The sequence below is a fragment of the Danio aesculapii genome, chromosome 13 (assembly GCF_903798145.1).
Source record: "Danio aesculapii chromosome 13, fDanAes4.1, whole genome shotgun sequence".
In the NCBI taxonomy this organism is placed as follows: Eukaryota; Metazoa; Chordata; class Actinopteri; order Cypriniformes; family Danionidae; genus Danio; species Danio aesculapii.
The window spans coordinates 52763008-52778511 of record NC_079447.1 but is presented as its reverse complement, the minus strand read 5'-3'; the positions used below and the strand labels follow the sequence as shown (position 1 = coordinate 52778511).

The following is a 15504-nucleotide window of genomic DNA, read 5'->3' as shown; positions in this document are numbered from 1 at the left end:
TTATTTGCTAGCTGATGTCTTCTGCATAGTCCCCTGTCCGTCGAGTGACAGTATTTGCATTTGATAAAATCATTCTCATTAACAACATTTAACTGAAACATTTAATTTCAGTTTGTTTTTTTGTAGCTCAGCAGTGAAACGAACAAAAAAGGGTTATGTCAAATTAGAAATTAACGTTAAAGGCATTCGCCCCAACCCTCTCCACCATTCCCACTCTCCTCTCAGATGGGATGATGGGCCAAATCAAAGATTACAATAGGCCCGCGGGACCTACTTTGGGCATCACTGGCCAAAAAAATACTTGAAGCAAACCACGAGAAACAGTACTTTCACAGGAAGCTGAAGGGAAAGTGTTACAACAAAAGGTGGTACATCGCAGCCCTGCGGTCACCAAAGAGGAAACTCTCTGTATACTGTTTAAAACTTATTTAGTATATTACAATACATCACTGAACCCGTTTGCATATTTGAATCCAGATGTTTAGTGCTCGATATTCTTTGTCGTTTTATTTATGCAGGTAATAAAACATTAAAAGAATGAACAGAAGGAAAGGTGTGTTTTTTCACATGTGGTTTTTGAAAGGAAGTGAAAATTTGTTGTGAATTCTTCATCAGATCTTACTGCAATACCTGCTGCAACACATTACAAATGCTCAAACGACTGTGAGTAGTTTTTCTCAGGAACTGTAATTTACTAAGTGGTTTTCAAAATGTGTACCTTTACTTTCTCTTGAGTAGTTTTTAGTGCAGTATCGGTACTTTTACTCCACTACTTTCCTTCAACCTGCAGTCACTACTTTATTTTTTCTTGTCTATGGGGATTAAAGAATCAGTCCCGTCCAATCAAATCGCACACAGAAGGTAAATCACCTCATAATGAACTACCTCAAGACATGGGCGATTTATAATTGCAGCAGACTGTTTGGAAGCATTAAAAGAGTCCAAGAAGATGTCTAAATTCTTTACACACAATGACCCAGAGACTGTTTAGATGATGTCACTGATGAGAAGATGAGGGATGTTTACTGTATGATGACCCAAATGACCTTAAACACCCAGCAGGCACAAGACGTCAACATGATGTCAGATTGATGTTGTACACCAACGTTGTGGGGACGTTGCATTTTGTTTTTAAATGAAAATCAGGTTGACGTCAGGCTGACATCAATGTCTAAGGTCCAACCTAAAACCAACCAATTATCAACGTCTGATGATGCTTAAGCTTGACGTTGTGTGGACATTACCACTATGACGTCTATCAGATGTTGGATTTTGGTTGCCATACCTGATGAACAAATGTCAGTATTTGACGTCAATATGACTTTGGTTTAAGATGTTGGCTCAACGTTGGATTTTGGTCACTTTCTAACAACCAAAAATAAACCAAATATCAACGTCAATTGACGTCATTACTGGACATCAAAATAATGTTGTCCTTAGATGCTGGCTAGACGTTAAATTTTGGTCACATGACATCACAACCTAAATCTAACCTAATATTAACGTCTTTTGATGTTGTGTGCCTGCAGGACAATCACTAAGTGAAGTTTCATAAACTAATTTCGAGAGGAGCACGTGATATGATTGAGCACGTCTGGCCACTCATCTGTAATCAGTAATAATCCAATCAGAGTGATCCTAGTTTACTATAAATGGATCATTTTCTCCCTACTGCTCTATCTTCGTTTGGAAGAATCCCCACTTTCACCCCATCTCCTCCTTTTTCCTCCCTTTTCTAAAGGGGGCGCTCTCGAGACCTACCTGATCTCGGATCTCCTGATATGCTTATCGACCGGGCGGGAGCCCTGGGCTCAAATATCTCCGAGCTCAGGGTTCTCTCCTGGGACAGCATGCCAAACCTGCTTTATACGCCGAGCATATCTAAGTGGGAACTCTTGAACTGCACTACAGAATGTTACGTTTACACACATCCACAAACTACATGTAAATGCTTCAGCTTTTCACAGTGTAATACTCACTACTCACAACTCTTGAATACTTTTGAAATGTCTACTTTTTACTTATTCTTTGAGTAATATTGACAACAGACACTTTTACTCTACTTACACTATATTATTAGGCAAGTAATGGTACGATTTGCTCATCCCCCAATGACGGTTGGGTTTAGGGGTGGGCTTAGGTGCCACGCCTCCTTTTTAAAATCGTACAATTTCGTACGACTGAACTCGTACGAATTCGTACGAATTAGCCACTAAACTGTCAAAACGTAAAATACTTACGTTTTCTCGTGAGATCAGGCTGGTGTTTCCCAGTACTGGGTTGCAGCTGGAAGGGCATCCGCTGTGTAAAACAAATGCTGGAATAGTTGGCAGTTCATTCCCCAGTGGTGAGCTCTGATAAATCAGGGACTAAGCTGAAAGAAAATGAATGAATGAACAAAGAATGGCAAAAACATCTGTTTGCTAATATATTACTATAAATATATTTACTTTAAAATTATTTTCTACAAATACATATTGGACTATTAAAAATTTTATGAAAATATTTTTTATATATATTTTTTAGATTAAATAAGTATTAAAGATATTTTACCCTAAATACATTTTACATTCACATGTAACATTAAGAAAATTAACACTTTTAATTTGCACTTTAACCAATCAGCATATATATATTTTATATTTATATTGTAGTGCTAATTATATATATATATATATATATATATATATATATATATATATATATATATATATATATATATATATATATATAATTTGTATCCAATTGTGTTTTGAAACGTTGATTTCCATACATATTCTACTGTAAGATTAGAAATGTATTTTCTTCACCCAAAAATATTCTATGTTTGTTTGGGTTGAAATGAAATATATTTTCGAATAAAAAATATTTTTATATATATTAAAAACACAGACACAGCATATATTTACAATATGTTTTGGTCAAAATATAGCCTACGATTTCAGGGAAAAGTAGTATTTGGCTTAAAATAGGAACCCCTGAGGTTGTTTCCTTCATCAGAAACCTTTATATTGAACATGACTAAGCAGTAGGCAATAGTAACATATTCAAATGCAGAATTAGTCAAATCCCCGACTGTCTTATTGTGTTAATCTGCAGTACACTCCTCATGCTGAGCTCATTAAAGCGCGCGCGCGCACACACACACACACATGCACGGGATTATTGTTGTGCAGGGATTATTACTCAGGAACAGGAACCGCACACATGACTTTAGACCTGCTTTCTGCGATGCCGTTTTTTTACGGTTTCCCACCGAATCGCGCTTTGCTTCAGCCAGGCAGATCTTGAGCTGTTTCTCCACACCTGACTGCCTTCATCTTCATCTTCATCATGGCCGACATCCCGCAGCTCATTAAAATCGGCGTTTCGCTGAAAACCACACCGAATAACGGACCCGTTTACTTCAAATCAGACGGAACCAGATTCGGTCAGACCAGAACCATCAAACTACTGACCGGAACTAAATACAAAATGGACGTGGTGGTCAAACCGGGAGCAGTGGAGGCGACGTGAGTGAATTAATAATCTATTAATTTAATAAATAGTAATAAATTTTTTTATTTATTTATTTATTTATTTATTTATTTATTTATTTATTTATTCATAGCATTGAAATGATAGGCTATCTTTGATTCTCTCAGCCATTGTTGTGCCGCCTTTGTTATATATATATATATATATATATATATATATATATATATATATATATATATATATATATATATATATATATATATATATGTAATGTAATGTAATTGTTATAAGATTATTAATTTTGTTGTAGGAAAAGCCAAAATGGTGATTTACATAACAAGGTAGGATAGATGGTGAAATTAGTCGACATGTGCTTTTTATGTTTAAATAACGAGAGATTTTTTTTCGCATTATATTATATTTTATTTTTATTTTATTTTATTTTATTTTATTATAATATATTATATTTTATTTATTTTATTATAATATATTATATTTTATTTTCTATTTTATTTTATTATCTTTTATTTTATTTTATTTTTTATTTTATTTATTTTATTTTATTATAATATATTATATTTACTTTATTTATATTTATATTTATTTTATATATTATATTATATTATATTGTATTATTTTATATTATATGTCATATTATATATTATTGTCGTAGTATATAAGAATGTCAAGAATACTGAAGAATTTGAAAATGTGTGGATTTATACATTTGTGCCCCTTAAAGATGGAGAACTAATATTTGTACACTAAAATGTGTATTTGTTAATTGTGTGTTTTTTTAAATGGTGTCAATTTACATTTATATAATAATATATATATTGTATTTTATTTGAATTTCATTGATAAGGGTCAATCCTTTACATGATTATAATAGCCTAAATGACATGTTAATTTGGTGTAGTTAGTTACAGTTTAATATTTTATGGTGACAAATCCACATGAAAATACTATAGTAATTTATAGTAAATACTAGTAATCGTTTTTGAACCATACCATAGTAAAGAATATTAATTAATCTGTTGTGATAGTTTTACAGTTGCTATGATAACTAATTTACAGTAATGTAAACAAATGACCCAATACTGTGGTTTTTTACAACTATAGGGTATATTATACTACACATCACACTATACATTAGACTACAATATTTATTACAGATTTATTAGTTCAACTATACTATAATATTATTATAAATTAATTACTGTAGTATTATTTCAAATGGTAATTTATTATAGTATATTCAAGACATGCACTTGACATCTCCAATAAATACAATGATTAAATGCTATTATATTATAATATTATGATTTATTATTATTATTGTTATTATATAATATATAATGTTGTTATAATTTTAAAAAGTGACAATGGTAGAAAGGAATGAAGGATTTTAGCTGTACTCTACTCTGTCACGATACAGACGGGATGTCATGATTGTAGGGCTTATCCTGCAGGATTGAGTCTCGTGCACTGACAGATTGCTTCCTCTGGCAGTCAAATCCAGACGATTAAAGCATCATGCGTGTCAGACCGCATGTATTGTTTGCTACATGTATGCCTACAGATGTCTAGGAAGAAAAGATGTCAGATAATACAAAAAATTGCAATCTGAATACTCAATTGGGTTTAATTAAGAAGGGATATTATTCATTATTTAGTCATATAGCTATGCATACAATAGATATAATACGATGTGCCATTTTTAAAAAATATATGTATGTATTTATTATATATATGGATTGAATCGCTATTTTATTGTTATGTTTTTTTGCAATATTATGCTTAAAAAATGCTATTTTAAAAACATGATTTCTGAAAATAATTCAAATTAATTATTTACATTTTTCATCAAATGATTATTGTTGTGATAATGTTATTACAATGTTATTATAATGTTATTATAATGTTATTACACTATTGTTACACTGAATGCTATTTTAGTTATATTTCCTACAGGATGCTTTGCAGTAATATATATGTGCTTGTGCATATACATTAGATTAGTCAGAACTGAAACAAAACTGGAACTAATCTAACAAAATAAGACACTCAAAGTAATATGTTGCGGAAAAATATGAAATAAAGTTTTAATAAGCAGGAAAAAAATCAAGAGAAACATAAACAAAAATCAAATGTACTTAAAATTTTGTAGTTTGTGATTTATTATTTTTTTTTGCAATAACTAGTTTGAATTTCTATGTATTATCTTTCTATTCCTAAGCATATTAGGTGACCAAACTCTTATTTTAATGAATATAACTGTTTAATAAAAGTGTTTTGTTTAAATCAACCAAAATATACTGTCTATATTCACTAGGAAATGGATAAAAATATTAATTTCCTTGCTCATTTATGCAACACAGGCTCATTCTGAAAACGTACCCCCATATACATTTCTAGAGATCGTGAATTATATAGCCAGAGGTACTTATGTCTGCATTTCGTCTATTAAATTGTATGACGCCGTTCCTTTTCGTGTTACCAACTGACCGCTTTCGTCCGTTTGGATGACTTTCACGCTATTACCGTCAGCGAAGAGTTGACCGATACGACGGGGTTCGAGTCCAGTGAAGAACCATTCCAGAAAGCAGGTAAGACAAAAACTAAAGCCAAAAAATAAAATACACAAGTAAATAACAGGGTGAGAATGTGGTAAGATCTAAAAATTGCTTTGGAAAACTATTGGTTGGGTTTAGGGAAGGGGGTGGGCGCTGGTCATTCGGTGCTATTTAAAACACTATTGGTTGGGTTTAGGGATAGTGGAGGGTAGGTCAGTCGATCGATCAGTCAGTCAGTCAGTCGATAGCGGCCTCTGGTGGAATTACGTGAGAAGAGCAGGAGCGAATGGCACTTGCGAAAGAAATCTGAGATCTGAAAATGTGTACACAGCGACCTCTGGTGGATTTACATGAGAAGAGCAGGCGCAAATGGCACTCGAGAGAGAAATCTGAGATCAGAAAAAGCATACACAGCGGCCTCTGGTGTATTCGCGAAAACAAAAACTGCAAAAACACATATCTCCTGGGACGCATTTGGCGCTCTCCAGAAATGTATACAGGGGTACCTATCCATAATGAGCCTGGGTTAGCACTGTGCTTATGCTCCATTAACATGTATTACTTTAGTAAGTAAATGTGTATTAAAATGAAGTGTCTGTCTCACGGCTGCGTCTCAATCCTCAGATCCATGACTGTAGGCGGAGTGACGTTTCCTCTGGAGCAGCAGTCTAAAGACCCGCAGTCTGTGGTCTACAGCGGCATGTATAACACTGAAGGAGTAACACACACTAAAAGCGGAGAGAGGCAGCCTGTTCAGGTCAGCATACAGGTGAGGATAAGAGAAACAATAGTGTCTGGCTGCAGACTTGCTGAGACATGCAGTCTCAGACACAAGTGCTGCGTCCCAATTCGCATACTTATACTATAGTAGTGAACATTTGAAGTGGATCACAACTCTTCGTCAAATTTGTCCAAAAACAATTGAACAACACCCATTATTGTCTTTATTGAAATTTTGATCCACTTCAAATGTTTACTACTGTATGTTGTAAAAGTATGTAGTTTTGTGAAGAAAAAGTACATACTTTTGAGTGTGTAACAGAAGAGTATGCAAGCTTTGGGACAAACTACTTCCTCATTAACGGATCATTATGTTGCTTAGTTACATCCCCTGTCAATCATCTCCACACACCATTCACGTTTACTTCATATTTACTTACTTTATTGAAGATTCAGCTGTGTGTTAATCTGCCATTCACGAGTCTTTCATGCAGAGACATCTCCTCGGGTGTTTGGATAATCAGGCATTAAGAAGTTAAACACGCCTTCACGTTGTTTTTGAGGATGAAATATAACACGGAAAACGTGATTCAAATATTTTCCAGTTGCCTAGATATATTTTAACCACGTACGTAGTTCTAATCGAGTTCTAATTGAAATATAAAATGGGAAAACTTTATTTTAAGATATCAGATATTAATTAACATCATTGAACTTTACCGAAGTCTCTTTACTTGATGATTGGTCTTGCCCGTCCGCCATGTTTGTAGTTTGTTTACACTTTTTAACCATGTTTGTAGTTCTAATCGAGTTCTAATTTAAATATAAAATGGAAAACCTTTATTTTAAGATATCACATATTACTTAACATCCTTCACCTTTACTGAAGTCTCTCTACTTGACGATTGGTCTCGCATGTCTGCCATGTTTGTAGTTTGTTTGCAATTTTTTTAACCGTGTTTGTAGTTCTAATCAAGTTCTAATTGAAATATAAAATCAGAAAACTTTATTTTAAGATATCAGATATTAATTAACGTCATTCAACTGTACCGAAGCCTCTCTACTTGACGATTGGTCTTGCCCGTCCGCCATGTTTGTAGTTTGTTTACACTTTTTAACTATGTTTGTAGTTCTAATGGAACTCTAATTGAAATATAAAATGGGAAAACTTTATCTTCAGATATCAGATATTAATTAACATCATTCACCTTTACCGAAGCCTCTCTACTTGAGGATTGGTCTCGCCCCGTCCGCCATGTTTGTAGTTTGTTTACATTTTTTTTTATCGTGTTTGTAGTTCTAATCGAGTTCTAATTGAAATATAAAATCAGAAAACTTTATTTTAAGATATCAGATATTGATTAACATCATTGAATCAGTCATCTGCACATCAATAACTGTCTGGTTTAGCTCAGCTACTAAATACGACCTCCAAAGACTACGTCGAATAGTTCGGACTGCTGAGCGAATCACTGGTACAACCCTTCCTACTCCCCAAGAACTGTACTTATCCAGAGCGAGCAGAAGGGCTGCCAAAATCACTCTGGACCCCTCACACCCAGCACACTGCCTCTTTGAACTTTTACCTTCTGGTCGACTCTACAGAGCACTGCGCACCAGAACAGCCCGACACAGAAACAGTTTCTTCCCTCAGGCAATCCATCTCATGAACACTTGATAATAATTGCGAAACCAACATCTCTACTTGCCATACACTTTTATACACATATACACTTATTTAACAACACACTTTACATGCCAATTTGCACATAACAGCTGCACATATAACGTTGTATATAGGAATAAACACGTACATACACTTGTCAATCTGTATATTTGCACTCACTACTTACTTCTATTTTTTTAAAATATATTTATTATGTTTTTTGTCCTGTCTCTGTTATCCTGTTGCACTGTAGAAGCTCTGTCACCAAAACAAATTCCTAGTATGTGTGAACATACCTGGCAATAAAGCTCTTTCTGATTCTGATTCTATTTCTACATCAAAATAGCGTAGAATAGTGCATAAATATGCGATTTGGGACACACACCTTATATTTTCCTTCATGTTCAACAGAAGAGGCTTTAAAGTTTTCTTAGAAGTAGGCAGTGCAACAATGCAGATCATCAGGATTTGAAACGGAGCCTATAAATACCTTAAAAGCCTGAAGAAGAGCCTGAAAATCAGAGCTTGACCTGAAGTGCAGTTTTAATACACCACTGTTTTACAGCAGTAACATCTACACAATCAAAAACACAGTCAAGTCACAGACACTATTCACACAACTGCTAAACATTCATTCGTTTATTTTACTTCAGCTTAGTCTATTTCAGGGGTCGCCACAGCGGAATGAACTGCCTACTATTCCAGCATATGCGTTACGCAGCGGATGCCCTTCCAGCCGCAACCCAGTATTGGGAAACACACACACTCACATACACACACACTCATACACTATGCCCAATTAAGTTCATCAATTCCCCTATAGCGCATGTGTTTGGACTGTGGGGGAAACCGGAGCACCCGGAGGAAACCCACGCCAACACGGGGAGAACATGCAAACTCCATACAGAATTGCCAACTGACCCAGCAGGGACTCGAACCAGTGCCCTTCTTGCTGTGAGGCCACAGTGCTAAAACCATGATGGAAACACACAGGACACCTAAAGTAATGCAATAAACATTACTTATCAACATTAGATGTAACATAAAAGCCTAATGTATAGTTTTGTGCCTAAATCAGCTATTTAACCATAGATGGTGTGGAGTTAGTGTGTACAGTGTGTGTGTTTTGTGCTCGACAGTTCACTCAGGCTGGTGTTTTCGAGACGGTCTGGCAGGTGAAGTTTTACAACTACAACAAGAGAGATCATTGCCAGTGGGGGAACAGCTTCAACAGCATCGAGTATGAGTGCAAACCTAACGACACACACACACTCATGTGGATCAATAAAGAGATGTTCCTGTGAATCAGAGGATATCTGCTGAAGAAACAACACACACACACACACACACACACACACACACACACACACACACATGCTCTGACTGTGATGGAAACTGCTGGAAAATGAATCAGTGTAGAGATGTAGCCTTCCCTGTGTCTAAAAGTTGATTAGAGTGTCTTGATGAATTTACCCACATTATAAAATACTACAGTAATTCAGAGTAAATACTACAGTGTTTTGAACCATGCTATAGTCATACTGTACTGTGTATTTTATAGTATCTACAACTCTTTGTTAATGAATGCTCCAGCATACTGTAACTAAAGTCAACTGATAAATATACTGTAGTATACTTTGTAGTATACAGTTTACTTGTGGTGTATTGTGGTATAATATACCCTAGAGTTGGAGAAAACTACAGTATTGGCTCATATGTTTATATTACTATAGATGTTGTGTTACCATAGAAACTGTAGAATCAGTGCAACACATCAATCACAATAGGTGTTGTGTTACCATAGCAACTGTAGAATTGCCACAGAACATCAATTACTATAGATGTTGTGTTGCCATAGCAACTGTAGAATTGCCACAGAACATCAATTACTATAGTGGTTGTGTTACCATAGCAACTGTATATTCGCCAACACATTAATCACTATAGTGGTTGTGTTACCATAGCAACTGTAGAATCGCCACAACACATCAATTACTATAGTTGTTGTGTCACCATAGCAACTGCAGAATCACCACAACACATCAATTACTATAATGGTTGTGTTACTATAGCAACTATAGAATCACCACAACACATCAATTACTATATTGGTTGTGTTACCATAGCAACTGTAGAATCACCACAACACATCAATTACTACAGTTTTTGTGTTACCATAGCAACTGTAGAATCACCATAATACATCAATTACTATAGTTTTTGTGTTACCATAGCAACTGTAGAATCACAACAACACCTCAGTTACTATATGGTTGTTAACATAGCAACTTTAGAATCGCCACAGCACATCAGTTACTATATTGGTTGTGTTACCATAGCAACTGTAGAACCGCCACAGCACATCTGTTACTATAGTGTTTGTGTTACTGTAGCAACTGTAGAATCACCACAGCACATCAGTTACTATATTGGTTGTGTTACTGTAGCAACTGTAGAATCGCCTCAGCACATCAGTTACTATAGTGGTTGTGTTACCATAGCAACTATAGAATCACAACTTCAGATTTATTGAAGTTCTTTACTATAACATGGTTCAAACACTAAATCATGTATTTTATATATATTACTCTAGTATTTATTCATATTATGTGGGAGAATAGTTGCATTTTACCCTGTTTGTCGTGATGCTGTGTTTATTTGCAGTTTTCCTTCCAGCCGTCTACCTCTGAAGAACCCAAAAGAGGATGAAGTTTACTTTTATATGAGTTTACAGATTTTATATAGATTCTATGGTCACACTTTCAATAAGATTACATTAATAAAACAATAATCAATACATTCATTACAGCATTTATTAATCCTTGATGACTTTTAAAAACACACTCAATCACAGTGCATTAACAAGCACAGTTTTGGGTTTTAATAATGCATTATTAATTGTTGAACTATGATTAATAATGCTATACAATTACCATTTAATATTACTTCATGTTAGTACATAAACACATTATTAATGTAACCTTATTGTAAAGAGTGAGCGATTTTATAATTCAGCAAGTTGTAGCATTGTATGGAAATACCTTCTAGTGTGTTTTTATGAATATTTTGTAATGGTGCATTGTGTTATATGTGCAATAACTGTGGATGTTTTTATTCAATATTTTTGCAATATTTTGAAAATGGCAATATTCTATCAAATAAAACATATCAAAATGGAGATGTGCTAAATGATGCATATCTGTTTCTCTTTTCTGTCTATCTATCTATCTATCTATCTATCTATCTATCTGTCTGTCTGTCTGTCTGTCTGTCTGTCTGTCTGTCTGTCTGTCTGTCTGTCTGTCTGTCTGTCTGTCTGTCTGTCTGTCTGTCTGTCTGTCTGTCTGTCTGTTAACTGTTTAACTGAAAATAAGCGTGAAGTCCAGCAGGTGGCGCTGTAGAGCAATAATAATGAATTATCCGGAAGATTAGCGTTGGTTTGAGCAGGTTCCCCTTAAGATCTTGTGTAAGATCTTAAGATCACTTTAAGACCTCACAGTAAGGTGGAGTAAGACCACTTTAAAACCGCAGTAAACCTAATCTTATAGCGTTTATATGAAATCTCAGTCAGATTAGGTTTTACACATACAAAAACACAGTATATGGATCAAAGACAAATGGCGATTTATAAATATAAAACAAAAGCGGAATGCAGCATTTTTTTTAATCTGAACGAAAGAAAAAAGATTCATACCCTCATATGAAAAATATAATATAGTGTTTTTGAACCATAAAGTGCTTGAATTATCAGCTATGGGGATTCTACAGTTGCAATTGAAACACAACAACTATTCCAATAATAGTAATATAATATAAACAATATAATATAAGAATATAAACAAGGGCGACACGCTGGCTCAGTGGTCAGCACTGTCGCCTCGGCAAGAAGTTCGCAGGTTCGAGTTCGGTCAGTTGGTGTTTCTGTGTGGAGTTTGCATGTTCTCCCCGTGTTGGCGTGGGTTTCCTCCGGGTGCTCCGGTTTCAGTCCAAACACATGCGCTATAAGGGAATTGATGAACAAAATTGTATGAGTGTGTGTGGGTGTTTCCCAGTATTGTGTTGCGGCTAGAAGGGCATCCGCTGCATAAAACATATGCTGGAATAGTTGGCAGGACTAAGTAATAAGGTAATAAGAGGCTAAGCCAAAAAGAAAACGAATGATTAATGACCCAATACTGTATTTTGTAGTATGACGAGTTAATACTACAGTATTTTGCTATAGTAATAGTTACTATAGTATTTTTCATGTATTTACATGCGCGAAACAGTGATGGGAACACAACTATTGTAATATAAACAAATGACCCAATACTGTAGTTTTCCCCAACTATTGGGTAGATTGTATTATAATACACCACAGTTTACTGTAGTAAAAACTAAAGTATACTACAGTATTTATTAGTATCACGAGTTACTACAGTATTTTGCATAGTTATACATTAACAAAGAGGTATAAATCTTATATTATATGGTCAGTGAACCGGATGCCAAGCAAATGATTTCTCTGTGAGTGTGTGTGTGTGTGTGTGTGTGTGTGTTTACTTATTTATTTATTTTTTGTTTATTAGCATCAGTATTGGGATACATAAAACATGTAATTTGCACTAATATTACGTGACATAGAAATGAAAACATAAAAGTGTGTGTGTGTGTGTGTGTGTGTGTGTGTGTGTGTGTGTGTGTGTGTGTGTGTGTGCGTGTGTGTGGGTGTGTGTGTGTTTGAAAGGAGGGGGCGGGGCGAATGCTTCCGTATATTTAGTACGGCTAAAACCCGCCCATCATTTCATCTTCGCCCGGCCTCTACCACCTGTCACCCAATAGCAGTGCGCCTTATTGGCTCCGCCTACCCTCCCCGCCCTGCGGCTCTTCCTCGCGTCGCTGCTGCAGTGAAACCCACGGAAACGGACGGAAAACAGGTTACCGACAAAAAACAGCCTTTTTTTCTGCACAAAACCACAAGACCGAGAGCAGGATTCTCCTTTTATATCTGTGCTGTCATTTATTGCTGTTCATTTCCGAGGGGGGATTCCGTCGCACAGGCAGCAAAATGGTAAGCGGCAACAACGCATTTGTAAACAAATACGGTTACATGCTAATACAGCTTCAGATGCATCAACAAATACAACGCGTGTGTGTTCATTTGAAGATTTATAGGGATAAAATCGTTCATCTGCATGGGTTGATCGTGTGTGTGTGTGTGTGTGTGTGTGTGTGTGTGTGTGTGTGCGTGTGCGTGTGCGTGTGTGTGTGTGTGTGTGTGTGTCTATTCTTAGTCGGGTTCATGCAAAGTGGTTGCAAAGCCATTGCAGAAATGAACGCTTACCTGTCGTGATGCAGTTTGGCATTTAAAGTTAAAGCCAGAGCTATTAACTATGACATTAGTCGGTTATTACGCGCACCACACGTCTCCTTCTCCATTATTGTATCAACAGTTTGATAAGAGTCCTCCTATGGATGCCATAACGCTCACCTAACATAAGTGCATTGTGTGAATTATGCAGTTATTCATATGTAATGTGTCCGTAATGGTGCGTTGTGTTCAGCCCTTGTGTATGGAAGCTCTTCGTATTATAAAATAAGCGCTGTGTTATTGTACATTGATTGTTTGCAGTGGTAATACCACGTTATTCGGTGATACTGTGTTCATAGGCCTCAAAACGATATTGGAAAAAACTGACATTACGATTTTTTCTGCAGTACATATTGCGATGTTGAGTATGCTAGTTTCACCTGATGAAACGACTGGCTCTATTTTGAAAGAATTTATCATTCTAGAATGATTTTGGGATGGTTTTTAGGGGAATGCATCTGCATGAAATATAATAAACCAATCAGAAGCATTGATAAATTAACAAGAGCAAAGATACAAATGAGATAAACTCCATTTTATGGATTGGGGTGAAGTTGGTTATATATTCGCACATTATGACTTCCTTCATTTTCCTTCGACTTAGTCCCTTTATTCATCAGGGGTCGCCATAGCGGAATGAACCACCAACTATTCCAGCATATGTTTTATGCAGCGGATGCCCTTCCAGCCGCAACCCAGTATGGGGAAACACCCACACACACTCATTCACACACACACACTCATACACTACGGCCAATTTAGTTTATCAATTCCCCAATAGCGTATGTGTTTGGACTGTGGGGAAACCGGAGCACCCGGAGGAAACCCACGCCAACACAGGGAGAACATGCAAACTCCACACAGAAATGCAGTGACCTTCTTGCTGTGAGGCGACACTATCATTATTTCTTTTTGTCTTTTTAAATGTCTTATTAAAAATGTCTACAAGTTCGTTAATCTGAGTCGAGATCAGGTGAAATCTATGAAATGGGTTCAGTGGTTCTCCATCGAGGGCGACCTGAGTCCCCAAGCGGAGAACCATTACATTTTCAAAACGTTTCCAAATGAATGACGAAACAAAGTCGCTGTTTACTGTGAACACGTGATCTTGCCAATAGTGTTGTTTTTGGTGGCCTGTTTTAATTTTAGTTTTAGTGTAGTCTTCGTGTGAAGCTGACATTTTAGTTTTTGTTAGTTCTAGTCACATTTGTACTTTTTTTTTGTCTAGTCAGGTTGTAGTTGATTAAAAGTCTGAGCATTTTACTCTTCGTTTACTCAGAATCATCCATGACTATTTTTGTCTAGTTTTAGTCAACGAACTGATGACATTTAGTCAAGTTTTAGTCAATAAAAATTGTATTTTAGTCTCTTTTTAGTAATCGAACAGAATTTTCTTTTAGGCAAAAGGTCTGCGCAGTGCGACGTTACATTAACAAAACAATAATAACATGACTAAACAAAATAAAATAATGTTATAACATTTTATTTTGAAAATGAAGAGATATTTTAGCATAGTTTTTATGTTATTATAATATATAATATATAATTAATAAAAAAAATATCTATATATATATATATATATATGTATGGTTTCCTCTACATTCATTCTGCCATGACAGGGCGCCACACCAAAATTCGTCCCGCCACAGCTACATTACAACTTCTTATTCAAAACATTCAGTTGTTGTTGTTGTTGTTTTTTAAATAGCGGGTTA

The 15504-nt window shown here is 35.5% G+C and overlaps 2 protein-coding genes across 2 annotated transcripts in view; both read left to right on the top strand.

The window, feature by feature from the left end:
- Window positions 1-3193: 3193 nt before the first annotated feature.
- cnrip1b (cannabinoid receptor interacting protein 1b) lies at window positions 3194-9997 on the top strand. Its single transcript, XM_056471276.1, has 3 exons — window positions 3194-3512; window positions 6678-6822; window positions 9579-9997. The coding sequence occupies exons 1-3, from the start codon at window positions 3334-3336 to the stop codon at window positions 9741-9743; spliced, it is 489 nt and encodes a 162-aa protein (XP_056327251.1). The 5' UTR covers window positions 3194-3333; the 3' UTR covers window positions 9744-9997.
- A 3295-nt stretch (window positions 9998-13292) lies between these two features.
- Window positions 13293-15504, top strand: part of ppp3r1a (protein phosphatase 3, regulatory subunit B, alpha a) — a 28711-nt gene continuing 26499 nt past the window's right edge. Inside the window, exon 1 of the mRNA XM_056471445.1 lies at window positions 13293-13489. Within this exon, the coding sequence (XP_056327420.1) occupies window positions 13487-13489 (3 nt within the window). The 5' untranslated portion in view covers window positions 13293-13486. The remainder of the gene's footprint in view (window positions 13490-15504) is intronic.

Coding starts and splice junctions, on each gene's coding strand:
- cnrip1b (XM_056471276.1), top strand. CDS start 3,334: ATGGCCGACATCCCGCAGCTCATTAAAATCGGCGTTTCGCTGAAAACC. Junction 3,513..6,677: donor CCGGGAGCAGTGGAGGCGAC/GTGAGTGAATTA, acceptor CTCAATCCTCAG/ATCCATGACTGTAGGCGGAG. Junction 6,823..9,578: donor CTGTTCAGGTCAGCATACAG/GTGAGGATAAGA, acceptor TGTGCTCGACAG/TTCACTCAGGCTGGTGTTTT.